This window comes from Amblyraja radiata, chromosome 1 (genome assembly GCF_010909765.2).
Source record: "Amblyraja radiata isolate CabotCenter1 chromosome 1, sAmbRad1.1.pri, whole genome shotgun sequence".
NCBI lineage: Eukaryota > Metazoa > Chordata > Chondrichthyes > Rajiformes > Rajidae > Amblyraja > Amblyraja radiata.
The window spans coordinates 36,663,198-36,679,351 of NC_045956.1; the positions used below are offsets into that span (position 1 = coordinate 36,663,198).

The 16,154-nt window shown below is 43.6% G+C and overlaps 1 protein-coding gene across 1 annotated transcript in view; it reads right to left on the reverse strand.

Annotated features, from left to right (window-relative positions):
• LOC116972967 (malate synthase, glyoxysomal-like) overlaps positions 1-16,154 on the reverse strand; it is an 81,400-nt gene that overhangs the window by 48,301 nt on the left and 16,945 nt on the right. The window contains exons 4-6 of the mRNA XM_033020575.1: positions 8,545-8,635; positions 6,724-6,800; positions 6,503-6,613 (exon numbers count right to left, since the gene is read on the reverse strand). Of these exons, the coding sequence (XP_032876466.1) occupies positions 6,503-6,613; positions 6,724-6,800; positions 8,545-8,635 (279 nt within the window). The remainder of the gene's footprint in view (positions 1-6,502; positions 6,614-6,723; positions 6,801-8,544; positions 8,636-16,154) is intronic.

Consider the following 16,154-nt stretch of genomic DNA (forward strand, 5'->3'; position numbering starts at 1 on the left):
TTGACAAGGTTCCTCATGGAAGGTTGGTTAAGAAGGTTCAATGGTTGGGTATTAATGGTGGAGTAGCAAGATGGATTCAACAGTGGCTGAATGGGAGATGCCAGAGAGTAATGGTGGATGGTTGTTTGTCAGGTTGGAGGCCAGTGACGAGTGGGGTGCCACAGGGATCTGTGTTGGGTCCACTGTTGTTTGTCATGTACATCCATGATCTGGACGATGGTGTGGTAAATTGGATTAGTAAGTATGCAGATGATACTAAGATAGGTGGGGTTGCGGGTAATGAAGAAGAGTTTCAAAGTCTACAGAGAGATTTATGCCAGTTGGAAGAGTGGGCTGAAAGATGGCAGATGGAGTTTAATGCTGATAAGTGTGAGGTGCTACATCTTGGCAGGACAAATCAAAATAGGACGTACATGGTAAATGGTAGGGAATTGAAGAATGTAGGTGAACAGAGGGATCTGGGAATAACTGTGCACAGTTCCATGAAAGTGGAATCTCATGTAGATAGGGTGGTAAAGAAAGCTTTTGGTGTGCTGGCCTTTATAAATCAGAGCATTGAGTATAGAAGTTGGGATGTAATGTTAAAATTGTACAAGGCATTGGTGAGGCCAATTCTGGAGTATGGTGTACAATTTTGGTCGCCTAATTATAGGAAGGATGTCAACAAAATAGAGAGAGTACAGAGGAGATTTACTAGAATGTTGCCTGGGTTTCAGCAACTAAGTTACAGAGAAAGGTTGAACAAGTTAGGGCTTTATTCTTTGGAGCGCAGAAGGTTAAGGGGGGACTTGATAGAGGTTTTTAAAATGATGAGAGGGATAGACAGAGTTGACGTGGAAAAGCTTTTCCCACTGAGAGTAGGGAAGATTCAAACAAGGGGACATGACTTGAGAATTAAGGGACTGAAGTTTAGGGGTAACATGAGGGGGAACTTCTTTACGCAGAGAGTGGTAGCTGTGTGGAATGAGCTTCCAGTGAAGGTGGTGGAGGCAGGTTCGTTTTTATCATTTAAAAATAAATTGGATAGTTATATGGATGGGAAAGGAATGGAGGGTTATGGTCTGAGCGCAGGTATATGGGACTAGGGGAGACTATGTGTTCGGCACGGACTAGAGGGGTCGAGATGGCCTGTTTCCGTGCTGTAATTGTTATATGGTTATATGGTTATTTACTCAACGTAGTGATAACGCTTTATCTACTTTTCATTTATAGAAGAAGAGATGTAGATTGGCTATAGCATGTTAGCCAATTAGAATGCTTAGTAATTAGTGTGTAAGGCAGGAGGGAGAGAAGGGTAGCACTCGGACCCAAAATGGAGGGGAGAAAGAAGAAAAAGACAATAAACAGAGAATAAGAGGGGGTGGGTTTCTTAAATGTGGATATTTTAATGCTAGGAGCATTGTAAGAAAGGTGGATGAGCTTCGAGCCTGGATTGACACCTGGAAGTATGATGTTGTGGCGATCAGTGAAACATGGTTGCAGGAGGGCTGTGATTGGAAACTAAATATTCCAGGATTTCGTTGCTTCAGGTGTGATAGAATTGGAGGGGCAAGAGGTGGAGGTGATGCATTGCTTGTCAGGGAAAATATTACAACAGTGTTTTGGCAGGATAGATTAGAGGGCACGTCTAGAGAGGCTATTTGGGTGGAACTGAGCAATGGAAAAGGGGTAGCAACACTTATAGGGGTGTATTATAGACCGCCAAATGGGGAGTGAGAATTGGAAGAGCAAATATGTAAGGAGATCGCAGATATTAGTAGTAAGCACAAGGTAGTGATTGTGGGAGATTTCAATTTTACACACGTAGACTGGGAAACACATTCTGTAAATGGGCTGGATGGTTTGGAGTTTGTAAAATGTGTGCAGGAGAGTTTTTTGCAGCAATACATAGAGGTACCTACTAGAGAAGCTGGACCTGTTAGGAAATGAGACAGATCAGGTGGCAGAGGTATGTGTTGGGGAACAGTTCGGGTCCAGTGATCACAATACCATTAGTTTCAATATGATTATGGAGAGGGTCAGAACTGGACCTAGGGTTGAGATTTTTGATTGGAGAAAGGCTAACTTTGAGGAGATGCGAAAGGATTTAAAAGGAATGAATTGGGACATTTTGTTTTATGGCAAGGATGTGGAAGAGAAATGGAGGACATTTAAAGGTGAAATTTTAAGAGTACAGAATCTTTATGTCCCTGTTCGGTTGAAAGGAAATAGTAAAAATTGGAAAGAGCCATGGTTTTCAAGGGAAATTGGACACTTGGTTCGGAAAAAGAGAGAGATCTACAATAATTATAGGCAGCATGGAGTAAATGAGGTGCTTGAGGAGTATAAAGAATGTAAAAAGAATCTTAAGAAAGAAATTAGAAAAGCTAAAAGAAGATATGAGGTTGCTTTGGCAAGTAAGGTGAAAGTAAATCCAAAGGGTTTCTACAGCTATACTAAAAGGATAACGAGGGATAAAATTGGTCCATTAGGGAGTCAGAGTGGACAGCTATCTGCAGAGCCAAAAGAGATGGGGGAGGTATTGAACAATTTCTTTTCTTCGGTATTCACCAAGGAGAAGGATATTGAATTATGTGAGGTAAGGGAAACAAGTAGAGTAGCTATGGAAACTATGAGATTCAAAGAAGAGGAAGTACTGACACTTTTGAAAAATATAAAAGTGGATAAGTCTCCAGGTCTGGACAGGCTATTCCCTAGGACATTGAGGGAAGTTAGTGTAGAAATAGCAGGGGCTATGACAGAAATATTTCAAATGTCATTAGAAACGGGAATAGTGCTGGAGGATTGGCGTACTGTGCATGTTGTTCCATTGTTTAAAAAGGGTTCTAAGAGTAGACCTAGCAATTATAGACCTGTTAGTTTGACGTCAGTGGTGGGCAAATTAATTGAAAGGATACTTAGAGATAATATATATAATCATCTGGATAAACAGGGTCTGATTAGGAACAGTCAACATGGATTTGTGCCTGGAAGGTCATGTTTGACTAATCTTCTTGAATGTTTTGAAGAGGTTACTCGGGAATTGATGAGGGTAAAGCAGTGGATGTTGTATATATGGACTTCAGTAAGGCCTTTGACAAGGTTCCTCATGGAAGGTTGGTTAAGAAGGTTCAATTGTTGGGTATTAATGGTGGAGTAGCAAGATGGATTCAACAGTGGCTGAATGGGAGATGCCAGAGAGTAATGGTGGATGGCTGTTTGTCAGGTTGGAGGCCAGTGACTAGTGGGGTGCCACAGGGATCTGTGTTGGGTCCACTGTTGTTTGTCATGTACATCAATGATCTGGATGATGGTGTGGTAAATTGGATTAGTAAGTATGCAGAAGGATGTCAACAAAATAGAGAGAGTACAGAGGAGATTTACTAGAATGTTGCCTGGGTTTTAGCAATTAAGTTACAGAGAAAGGTTGAACAAGTTAGGTCTTTATTCTTTGGAGCGCTGAAGGTTAAGGGGGGGACTTGATAGGGGTCTTTAAAATGATGAGAGGGATAGACAGAGTTGACGTGGATAAGCTTTTCCCACTGAGAGTAGGGAAGATTCAAACAAGAGGACATGACTTGAGAATTAAGGGACAGAAGTTTCGGGGTAACATGAGGGGGAACTTCTTTACTCAGAGAGTGGTAGCTGTGTGGAATGAGCTTCCAATGGAGGTGGTGGAGGCAGGTTCGATTTTATCATTTAAAAATAAATTGTATAATATGGACGGGAAAGGAATGGAGGGTTATGGTCTGAGTGCAGGTAGATGGGACTAGGGGAGAATACGTGTTCGGCACGGACTAGAAGGGCTGAGATGGCCTGTTTCCGTGCTGTAATTGTTATATGGTTATATGGTTATAATCCCACCATCCGTTCGTACCTTTCCAACAGATCCCACTTCATCTCTCTCCATAACCACACCTCTGCTACAGCCACAGTCACTCAAGGCGTTCCCCAAGGCTCCGTACTCGGCCCCCTCCTCTTCATCATCTACATCCTCCCCCTTGGTCAGATACCCCGCCACTTCAACCTGGACTTCCACTGTTACGCCGATGACAACCAGATCTACCTCGGCACCAAATCTCCCCACAACCCCCCCCCCTCTCCCATATCAACTCCTGTTTGTCAGCTATAAAAACCTGGATGCAACATAACTTCCTCAAACTCAACAGCGATAAGACAGAATTCCTCCTCATAGGCTCCAAATCCACACTCAGCAAAATCAATAACCCCACTCTCACCATCGACGGCACCACTGTCTCCCCATCTCCCCAGGCCCGCAAACTTGGCGTGATCTTTGATTCCACCCTCTCCCCTGAGCCTCACAGCCTCATGCCATGTCATTAAAACGTCCTTCTTTAAACTCCGCAACATCGCCAAACTCAGACCATCTCTCACACCTCCCGCTGCTGAAAGACTCATCCATGCCTTCATCTCCTCCCGACTGGACTATTGCAACTCACTTCTCCTTGGCATCAGCTCCACCTACATCAACCGACTACAACTGGTCCAGAACGCAGCCGCCCGACTCATCACCCACACCAAATCCTGGCATCACATCACTCCAGTCCTCAAACAACTTCACTGGCTTCCCATCTCCCACCGTATCACCTACAAAATCCTGGTCCTCACCTACAAAGCCCTCCACCATCTGGCCCCCCCATATCTCACTGACCTCCTCTCCCCCTACCAACCCTCACGGTCCCTCAGATCCACATCAGCCGGTCTCCTCTCCATCCACAAGTCCAACCTCCGCAGTTTTGGGGACAGAGCCTTCTCCAAGGCAGCTCCCAGGCTCTGGAACTCCCTCCCCCAACTGATCCGCAATTCCGTGTCCCTCACCATCTTCCAGTCCCGCCTCAAGACCCATCTCTTCACCTCTGCCTATCCTTAGCCCCAGGTCCCCCTCCCTTTTCATCTGTGCATGAATTGCCTCATATTGTGTTTTGAATTGAATTCTGTCTTTAATTTGTGTACCAGTCATGTCTCTACTATTTATTTCATTCCCCTTACATGTTTTTCCTCTACCTGCTAAATTTTTGTAAGGTGTCCTTGAGACTCTTGAAAGGCGCCCATAAATAAAATGTATTATTATTAATTATAACATTCATAGTGTAAGATCCTACCCACTGTCTGCCAGTTAGAGAAGCAGTGTGAACGTGTGATGACCTGCTGTGTAGTTGATGACCTGAACAATAAAGATGCTTGTGTTTCAACCTGTGTGAGTTTGAGCTCTTTACCAGACCCTTTGCTTCCTTTGAATTTGACAATGGTGAGTCAACATTTCTTTCAATCAAAACTCAATAAGCCAGCTACAGAATTTGAAATGGATCTTCGTAAACTGTACAATAAAGTCAATATGATTATGAGATTTTTACAAATAAGTATAAATTATATTCTGTTTAATACTATAATTATTGATTACTACATTTTAGGTAACATTGTAGTGTCTATGACATTCAGACTCTTGAATGCTTTTGTTTTTCAAATGAAACAGTTCTTTATTTTAACACTGTAACAAGCCCTCCCCCTCTCTCCTCTCTCCTCTCTCTCTTCCCCTATCCTCCCCCTCTCTCCTCCACCTCCCCTCCCCCTCTTTCCTCCACCTCTCTCCTCCTCCCTCCCCTCCCTCACTCCTCCCTCTCCCCTCCCCCCTCTCCCCTCCCCTTCCCTCCTCCCCTTTCCCCATTCCCTCTCCACCCCCTCTCCCTTTCCCCCACCCCCTCCCTCCACACCTCCCTCCTCTCCAAGGTCCAGTCTCGTCCATTTACACCTGGAGTATTGTGTGCAGTTTTGGTCCCCTAATTTGAGAAAGGACATTCTTGCTATTGAGGGAGTGCAGCGTGAGTTCACAAGGTTCCCGAGATGGCGGGACTGTCATATGCTGAGAGAATGGAGCGGCTGGCTTGTATACTCTGGAGTTTAGAAGGATGAGAGGAGATCTTATTGAAAGATATAAGATTCATAACATACTCCAGAACCAGGGGCCACAGTTTAAGAATAAGGAGTAAGCCATTTAGAACGGAGATGATGAAACACTTTTTCTCACAGAGAGTGGCGAGTCTGTAGGATTCTCTGCCTCAGAGGGCGGTGGAGGCCGGTTCTCTGGATACTTTCAAGAGAGCGCTAGCTAGGGCTCTTTAAAATAGGGGATATGGGGAGAAGGCAGGAACGGGGTACTGATTGGGGATGATCAGCCATGATCACATTGAATGACGGTGCTGGCTCGAAGGGCCTACTCCTGCACCTATTGTCTATTGACCCGAAAGGTCGCCTATTCCTTTTCTCCAGAGATGCTGCCTGACCCACTGAGTTACTCCAGCACTTTGTGTCTATCTGCCTGGACAAGAGATGGGTGCTATGTGGTCAACCTGCTGGGAATCAACCACAATGATGCAATATTCAGCATTTAAGATGCCTGACAATTGCAGTGACATCTGGACTGACTTTGACTAATGAGATTGAAAACAAACCACTCATAATTTAAAAGACGATGCAAGAAATCAGAAAAAAACATTCAGCGTACCTTTGATAGATAAAAGAAAGGACCACATCCATTTTCAAACAAAATTCGTCCACAGTGATACATCAGTAGTCCAAAATCAAATAGAGGGCCTGGGACCTCCTTTCCATGAACCTATCAATTACAATCAATATTAATTTCATATAAAATTTTACAACAAGCAAAATCAATGACATTGATTATTGTAACAGGAAAATATTTTTTCAAACCGAGAAATAGCATACAAGCATGTTGTGTTCAACCATGTTCCATGCTCTTGGTCTTAGCATCAGAATGGGAACCTTTGAGATATGTGGTATATCTAGAGATATAATTAAAGAGCATAGTAAACATTTATCTATTTCCATAGTACATGCTAAGAAATATTGTCCTTGGTATGTTTTCCTCACTGGAAGATTATTGAATCCTAAGTAGGGGTGATATGGTAAAACTCACTTAGCCAGCAGATTTGTGAGGGTCACCAGTAATTCTCATCATCTGTCCACACTGGTGCAGCTTATATTGTCATGTGGAAGTCACCAACTCCAGGTGAGCAAGGCACTCATTGAGCATTAATCATAAAATTAAATGGTGAAGGTATTTTGCTCTGGGTTAACTAAGGGCTATGCAGGTAAAATAGTGATTTTGGCCACTCATACACTAAATATTCAAACATACTCCAAATACTTTCTCCATTCTACTGAAAATCCCTGGGTGAGTACATTCTATCCTCATTCTTTGCCCTATTGAAATTCCCTGCAACAGTTTCTGACTCTCTCGGCGATCAGTTCCCACAAAGCCAGCCTTCCTACTCGTGGGAACCAGTGTTGAGATGGAATAGTAACAGTCCAAGTCTCATGCTCTAGTGGGACAATGAGTCTGCTGTCAATGCTGCATCCATGCAGCATCCTATCCAGTTAAAAATAAATCATATTTAATATTTGGAATGCATAGGACTGGCTGGAATATTAATAGTTGGGACCACTATGAATTTTAGATGTCCTCATCATTTTACCTCGAAGTGATCTTAAGTCTATCGTTCATGAATAAATCCGCTGACAATCCACACTAGGTTTCAGCTACTAAATACACACTAAGGTCTCATGTACATACTGTACTTTGTTGCAGAAATTCGATTCCATTGGCTTCATTAAATGGAATTTTGGAAGCAGTGTACAAATGTGACATTATTTTAGGCTAATAGGAAATGGCCATATCGAAAATAAAGTTACGATGTGTTATTTCAATATATTTTGGTTTGCAGATTTTTCACTTTTTTCTTCAGATAAATTATGGATTAAGCAAAGTCAGATCAGCTAGCTTGACATGTACTATTTTGCCTGTACACAAGGAACAAAAGCAGGAGAAGGCCAAAGGATGGAGAATCTTTGAATTTCTCTTCTCCAGGAACATGTGGGAGTTGAGTCTTTGAAAATATTTGAAGTGCAGACTGACAGATCTGCACCTAATCTAGACAGATCTTGACAAACTACAAGGGAGTCAAGGGGGATGCGGAGAGTGCAGGAAAGTGGTGTCCAGGACAAGTTTGGATCAACCATAATCACAATGAAACAGCAAGAGACCAACTGGCTACTCCTGCTCCAGTTTTATGCTTATGTGTAGCACAAACTCTGCTTCACCTAATAGCACTTTATAACTCTGGCACCATTTATCCAATGTGTTTGCGCTTGCCTAAGAAGGTCTAGCTGACCTCAACTCTTTTTCCAGTTCTTGGGCTGTGGTTTGTTCAATATTGAGCGCTTCAAGCAGTCCTCTGAGTATTTTGTAAAGGTGGTGACTGTTTCTGGCATTGCATCCCTGTCAGGCAGTGTGTTTCAGTTCTTCAGCACCCTAGAGTGAGAAAGGCCCTATCATTAGCTTTATTCTTCTACCAACCAGCCAAATGCATTCTCAAGGAGTATTTTTAATGGGAGCCCTGAGAAGCCTGGCTTACACAACAACAATCATCAGAAAAAAAGTGAAAATGCCTACCTTGGATCCTAAAATTTAATTTGCTTAGCAATGCTGTTAGTTGCCCAAGAACTAAACAGAGTCTGCATTCTTACCTGGAAACTGGCTATGGACTGCTTTGTAAACATTGAAAAGTCCTTGGATTTGATTCAAATAAGTTGGACAATGACCATCGTCAAAGTCAGTCTGGAAACAGATGTCAAAATGGATCTATTATTTAAACATACAGTTGCAGACCGTAGAATGCAAAAGCAGCGGTACATTTTCATTGGTACCTCTTGTACATTATCCCTCTTATGCATTCATTCAAGAATCGGGTCTACTTATACAAACTTATCAAAATGATCCGGATTCTCGTTGGAGTTACTCCAGGGAGACAATGTGGTTAATAATTATACACTTATCAAAGCTTTCAAAGTTCTATTTATCATTAGCAAGGTACAAGGATCAACCTTATATCCATAAAGACAGTCACTCTGATATTCTTCATTTATAGAGGGAAATTGTTGATTATGTGACAAGAATAAGGACGGGGGAACTATCATATTTTTTCTTCTATATACTGAAACTAAACTAGAGACACCACAGCAGTGAGAGGTTAACAGAAAGACTGTGTCTAATCAGCTGCTATAAAGTGTCAAACCTGATCCCAGAGGGATTCAAGTCTTTTGGGATTCATTATGCTCACACCTTCCTTTGATAACATGTAGGATTATGAAATAAATGGTAAATCATAATTCTCTTTCAGCTGTCTTTTAGTGCACTCCAACAGCCTAGTAAGGCAAGATACCACCTGATATCAGTAAGTAACACATAATTTTGTTTCTGATCTGTACTGAGTTAACTTACCTTCGCCAAAATAATTTGGGCAGCTCATTGGCACAGCAGTTAGACACTCAGGCTCACTGGTCCAGCAATTTAGCTTCAATGGTTCTTTTTATTATCTTGTGTACCAGGTACAATGAGATTCATGTTTTGCATCCAGGTCAGTAACATTATTGCTGAACATAAGGACAGTTCCTGATTAAGTACCAAATGCATCAAAACAGCGGTTGAGTCCATATGCAAGTGTCGCCAGGTTTGGCGCCATTTTCACAGTCCCAGCTGCAGCAGTCGCCTCCATATCGATCTCCAGCGAATTCAGCTTCAGCGAAGTCAGGTTCAATCCTGAAATGCAGTGATGTCAGTGTGGACTTCAAATGTCATTCTCAATGTGGGTTTTCTCTAGATGCTCTGCTCTCCTCGCATATCTCAAAGACACCTGGGTTAAAGGTTAATTGGCCGCAGTAAATCACCTCTATTGTGTAGGTGAGCAGTAGGATCTGTAAGGAGTTGAGGGGAATATGGAATAATAAAATAGGTTGGTGTACGATTAGTCTAAATGGGATCTTGATGGTCCACGCAGACGCACTGGGCCAAAGGACCTGTTTCAGGGTAGTTTGACTATAACTCGAATACAAGTTTTATAATTGATCTCAGCATTCATATGCTGAAGACAATGGTAAACGGAAAAAAAGGGCTAGATTTTGTCATTTTTAATGCACGATGTGTAACTGAGAACTTTTGTTTATGTTAACTTTTATTTGGCTGCGTGTCTTGTTGCCTTTCAATGCGGGTGGTGCCACCAGCCTCGCAAACAGTCTGTCCTTTCTTCTTTTTTGGTATGTGTTAAAAATATGTTTGAGTGTTCCTTGGTTTGTTTTATGTGGATGGGTGGTGGACGATGGGAGAAACTTTTTTTCAATCTCTTACCTCGATGTAGATGCGATTTTTTTCCGTATCATATCTCCGTTCCCACTGCGGCCTAACATCGTGGAATTGGCGTCCTTTCCTGGAGACCGACGGGCGCTCCAAGCCGCGGGAGATACATTTGACAATAAACTGACCTTGAAACCTTGCTCTGGAAAAATTGCACATCTGGCACCTAAGTCCCAAATGTGCCAGATTATCAGAGTTTTACTGTAAATATTTTGAAATTCAATGAAAAATACTATTCTATTACAGTAGTTTTTTGTGATAATTCAACTTCTTCTTTGGTCTTAGATAAATGCTAATTTTCTTGGTTAATTTCTCAAAATGTGTTTTACTTCTGGGTTTGTGGTCAGAAATAATTCTTCAATTAGCTGCCTAGCCTGCTGATGGCATCACTATTGCTGGATGCTAACATTTACACACATCAGCAATGGTGCAAACCCTGTCACTGAGATCATTAGATTTTTACTTGCTAAAGATCTACACTGGGAAATGAAGTGCCAGCTGCAATCTAAGTTACAAAATGTGATGGCTCCCATCGTCTGCATTGATTCAGAATGAGTCAATGGTGAACGTGGAGGATAGTTGGCAGATAAAGTAAAGCTACGGATATTGGAGCCAGAGAACCAATGCAACTGAGAAGGTTTGGGGAACTGCAGAGAAAAAGACACATAACGAAACCATTGTGGAAAAAAAACTGGTAAAATATCTCTGAAGGAGATACTAGGCAGCTACTTTGTTGCTTGCCGAACTACTAACCATATAACCATATAACAATTACAGCACGGAAACAGGCCATCTCGGCCCTACAAGTCCGTGCCGAACAACTTTTTACCCTTAGTCCCACCTGCCTGCACTCATACCATAACCCTCCATTCTCTTCTCATCCATATGCCTATCCAATTTATTTTTAAATGATACCAACGAACCTGCCTCCACCACTTCCACTGGAAGCTCATTCCACACCGCTACCACTCTCTGAGTAAAGAAGTTCCTCCTCATGTTACCCCTAAACTTCTGTCCCTTAATTCTGAAGTCATGTCCTCTTGTTTGAATCTTCCCTATTCTCAAAGGGAAAAGCTGGTCCACATCAACTCTGTCTATCCCTCTCATCATTTTAAAGACCTCTATCAAGTACCCCCTTAACCTTCTGCACTCCAGAGAATAAAGACCTAACTTATTCAACCTTTCTCTGTAACTTAGTTGTTGAAACCCAGGCAACATTCTAGTAAATCTCCTCTGTACTCTCTCTATTTTGTTGACATCCTTCCTATAATTGGGCGACCAAAATTGTACACCATACTCCAGATTTGGTCTCACCAATGCTTTGTACAATTTTAACATTACATCCCAACTTCTATACTCAATGCTCTGATTTATAAAGGCTAGCATACCAAAAGCTTTCTTTACCACCCTATCTATATGAGATTCCACCTTCAAGGAACTATGCACGGTTATTCCCAGATCCCTCTGTTCAACTGTATTCTTCAATTCCCTACCATTTACCATGTACGTCCTATTTTGATTTGTCCTGCCAAGGTGTAGCACCTCACATTTATCAGCATTAAACTCCATCTGCCATCTTTCAGCCCATTCTTCCAAATGGCCTAAATCACTGTAGACTTTGGAAATCCTCTTCATTATCCACAAGATGATATCTTGGTATCATCTGCATACTTACTAATCCAATTTACCACACCTTCATCCAGATCATTGATGTACATGACAAACAACAAAGGACCCAACACAGATCCCTGAGGCACCCCACTAGTCACCTGCCTCCAACCCGACAAACAACCATCCACCATTACCTTCTGGCTTCTCCCATTCAGCCACTGTTGAATCCATCTTGCTACTCCTGCATTTTATACCCAACAGTTGAACCTTCTTAACCAACCTTCCATGAGGAACCTTGTCAAAGGCCTTACTAAAGTCCATATAGACAACATCCACTGCTTTACCCTCGTCAATTTCCCTAGTAACCTCTTAAAAAAATTCAAGGTTAGTCTAACATGACCTTCCAGGCACAAATCCATGCTGACTGTTCCTAATCAGACCCTGTTAATCCAGATGCTTATATATATTATCTCTAAGTATCTTTTCCATTAATTTGCCCACCACTGAAGTCAAACTAACAGGTCTATAATTGCTAGGTTTACTCTTAGAACCCTTTTTAAACAATGGAACAACATGCGCAGTACGCCAATCCTCGGGGACTATTCCCGTTTCTAATGACATTTGAAATATTTCTGTCATAGCCCTGGCTATTTCTACACTAACTACCCTCAGTCCTAGGGAATATCCTGTCAGGACCTGGAGACTTATCCACTTTTATATTTTTCAAAAGTGTCAGTACTTCTTTTACTTTGAAACTCATAGTATCCATAGCTACTCTACTAGTTTCCCTTACCTCACATAATTCAATATCCTTCTCCTTGGTGAATACCGAAGAAAATAAATTGTTCAATATCTCCCCCATCTCTTTTGGCTCTGCAGATAGCTGTCCACTCTGTCTCTCCAATGGACCAATTTTATCCCTCGTTATCCTTTTGCTATTAATATAGCTGTAGAAACCCTTTGGATTTACTTTCACCTTACTTGCCAAAGCAACCTCATGTCTTCTTTTAAGCAGCTTTTTCACGGGGCAACTTGACGCAAGAGTTAACCAGAGTTTAACATCGTGGGAACCTCGTGCGATAACAGTACGGCATTCGTGGACCACCGTGGCGCTAACGGCAGGTAATCGTGTAACTTGGTCACTCGGGAGAAAATTCAAGCAAGCTTGAATTTCTCCAAGAGTGACTTGTACACTTGTGGTTGAGCATTGCAACTTTATATGAACGTAGTGGCCAGTGCGATATCCGTATTAACTCTTGCGTGTACCGTGGGAACTCCTGCGAACGGTGAACCCGGAAGCTGGACTGAGGGGACAGAAGGTGAGTAATCTGGAATGAACATGCTGTTAGGCTGGGATCATTCTCTGCGAGATGATCTTAGTGCGGGAGACAAGTGTAGGAGAGGTGTACTGACTGTGTGGGCAGAACTTTGGAAGTGATTGCCCACCATTCTCAAAAGCCGCTGTGTCTCCCTGTCCCTCCAACTGCAGAGGAATCCGCGCCCCCTCATCCGCAACCCGGGTTCCTCTGGAGTTGGAGCGGGGCTGGGCTAGAGTTGCTGCTGGCTGTGATTCTCTGGGATCTCCGTGCTTGCAGTCGGTGTCCCGTTGGTCCTAACGTCTCCGGACACCCCCCCTGGACTGGAGCTGAGACTGTGAACTGTACCGCCCTTGCCCCCTCCCTCTGCAACTGCAAACAACCCCACAGTTCCCAGTCTCAGCTCCTGTACAGGGGGGTGGCTGGAGACGTCACAGCCCGAGCTGCGCCCCCTCATCCGCAACCCCAAGAACAAGACGTACCTTGCACACCATCAGCTTCTGTCCCTACGGGGAGCGTTTTCCTCTGGAGTTGGAACGGGGCTGCGCTGCTGCTGGCTGTGGGTCTCTGGGATCTCAGTGCTTGCAGTGGGCCTGGGGGTCGGTGTCCCGTTGGTCCTGACGTCTCCGGTGACTGGCACTGACCTGCTGGCATCGCCTACGTGAAGACAGTGCAAAGCCCCCGCGCCGGTGCAATGGGCGGGGAGCTGAAGAGGGGAGGGAAGGGTCACACACATGGCCGGGAAGCAGAGGGGTGTAGGTGGGGTGAAACTGAAGGGAGCGACAATCTGCTGCTGCCTGCCCGCTGACAGTTCCCCCGCATGACTCACGATACACTGTATATCGTGACCGTGGGAACTTTTTAACTCAGCGGGCAGGCAGCAGCTGATTGTCAATTATTAACCCTCCCGCGCAATTACCTTCTCTTTTATGAATGGGGATTCACAATGTTCATTCAAGATTTAACGGGAAAGCTCGGGAGATGGACAAGTCACTCACACAAATAACGGAAATGCCGAGTACCGTGGGAACTCTTTATCTACACCACGTTATATCGTGTGATATCGTGCTTGACCACGACCACTTCACTCTGGTTACATCTTGCGTCAAGTCGCCCCGTGAAAAAGCGCCATTAGCTTTTCTAATTTCTTTCTTAAGATTCTTTTTACATTCCTTATACTCCTCAAGCACCTCATTTACTTCATGCTGCCTATAATTATTGTAGATCTCCCTCTTTTTCCGAACAAGATGTCCAATTTCCCTTGAAAACCAGGGCTCTTTCCAATTTTTACTGTTTCCTTTCAACCGAACAGGGACATAAAGATTCTGTACTCTTAAAATGTCACCTTTAAATGTCCACCATTTCTCTTCTACGTCGTTCCCATAAAACAAAATGTCCCAGTTCACTCCTTTTAAATCATTTCGCATCTCATCAAAGTTAGCCTTTCTCCAATCAAAAATCTCAACCCTAGGTCCAGTTCTGACCCTCTCCATAATTATATTGAAACTAATGATATTGTGATCACTGGACCCGAAGTGCTCCCCAACACATACCTCTGCCACCTGACCCGTCTCATTTCCTAACAGGAGGTCCAGCACTGCCCCTCCTCTAGTAGATACCTCTATGTATTGCTGCAAAAAAACTATCCTGCACACATTTTACAAACTCCAAACTATCCAGCCCATTTACAGAATGTGTTTCCCAGTCTATGTGTGGAAAATTGAAATCTCCCACAATCACTACCTTGTGCTTATTACTAATATCTGCAATCTCCTTACATATTTGCTCTTCCAATTCTCGATCCCCATTTGGCGGTCTATAATACACCCCTATAAGTGTTGCTACACCTTTCCCACTTCTCAGTTCCACCCAAATAGCCTCCCTAGATGAGCCCTCCAATCTATCCTGCCAAAGCACTGCTGTAATATCTTCCCTAACTAGCAATGCAACACCTCCACCTCTTGCCCCTCCAATTCTATCGCACCTGAAGCAACGAAATCCTGGAATATTTAGTTTCCAATCACAGCCCTCCTGCAACCATGTTTCACTGATCGCCACAACATCATACTTCCAGGTGTCAATCCAGGCTCTAAGCTCATCCACCTTTCTTACAATGCTCCTAGCATTAAAATATGCACATTTAAGAAACCCCCCACCTCTTATTTTCTGTTTATTTCCTTTTTTTTCTTTCTCCTCTTGTGCCCGAGTGCTTCCCTTTTCTGCTTCCTGCCTCCCATTCTGTCTACTAGCTTTCTCTATTTGAGTCCCTCGCCCCAACCATTCTAGTTTAAAGTCTCCCCAGTAGCCTTTGCAAATTTCCCCGCCAGGATATTGGTCCCCCTCGGGTTCAAATGCAACCCATCCTTTCTGTACAGGTCCCACCTTCCCCAAAATAATTCCCAATGATCCAGAAACTTGAATCCCTGCCCTCTGCACCAGTCCTTCAGCCACGCATTTATCCTCCACCTCGCTCCATTCCTACTCTCACTGTCGCATGGCACAGGCAGTAATCCTGAGATTGTTAACTTTTTGGTCCTTTTCCGTAACTCTCCTCCCAACTCTCTAAATCCTCCCTTCAGGACCTCTTCCCTTTTTTTTACCTATGTCATTGGTACCTATATGTACCACGACCTCAGGCTCCTCTCCCTCTGATTTCAGGATATCTTGGACGCGATGAGACACGTCCGAGACCTTGGCACCTGGGAGGCAGACCACCATCCTGGTCTCCCGACTGCGTCCACAGAATCGCCTATCCGACCCCCTAACAATAGAGTCCCCAATTACTATTGCCCTCTTCTTTTTGTCCCTACCTTTCGGAGCAATAGGGCCGGTCTCTGTGCTGGAGGCCCGTCCGCTCTCGCTACCCCCGGGCAGGCTGTCACCCCCATCCGTACTCAAACAGGAGTACTTATTTGCAAGTTGTACCGACATTGGAGTACTCACTTGTCCCTGCCTCTGCCCCTTGCCCTTCCTTAGCGTGACCCACATGTCTCTCTCCCGTGGTTTTGGAGTGACCACCT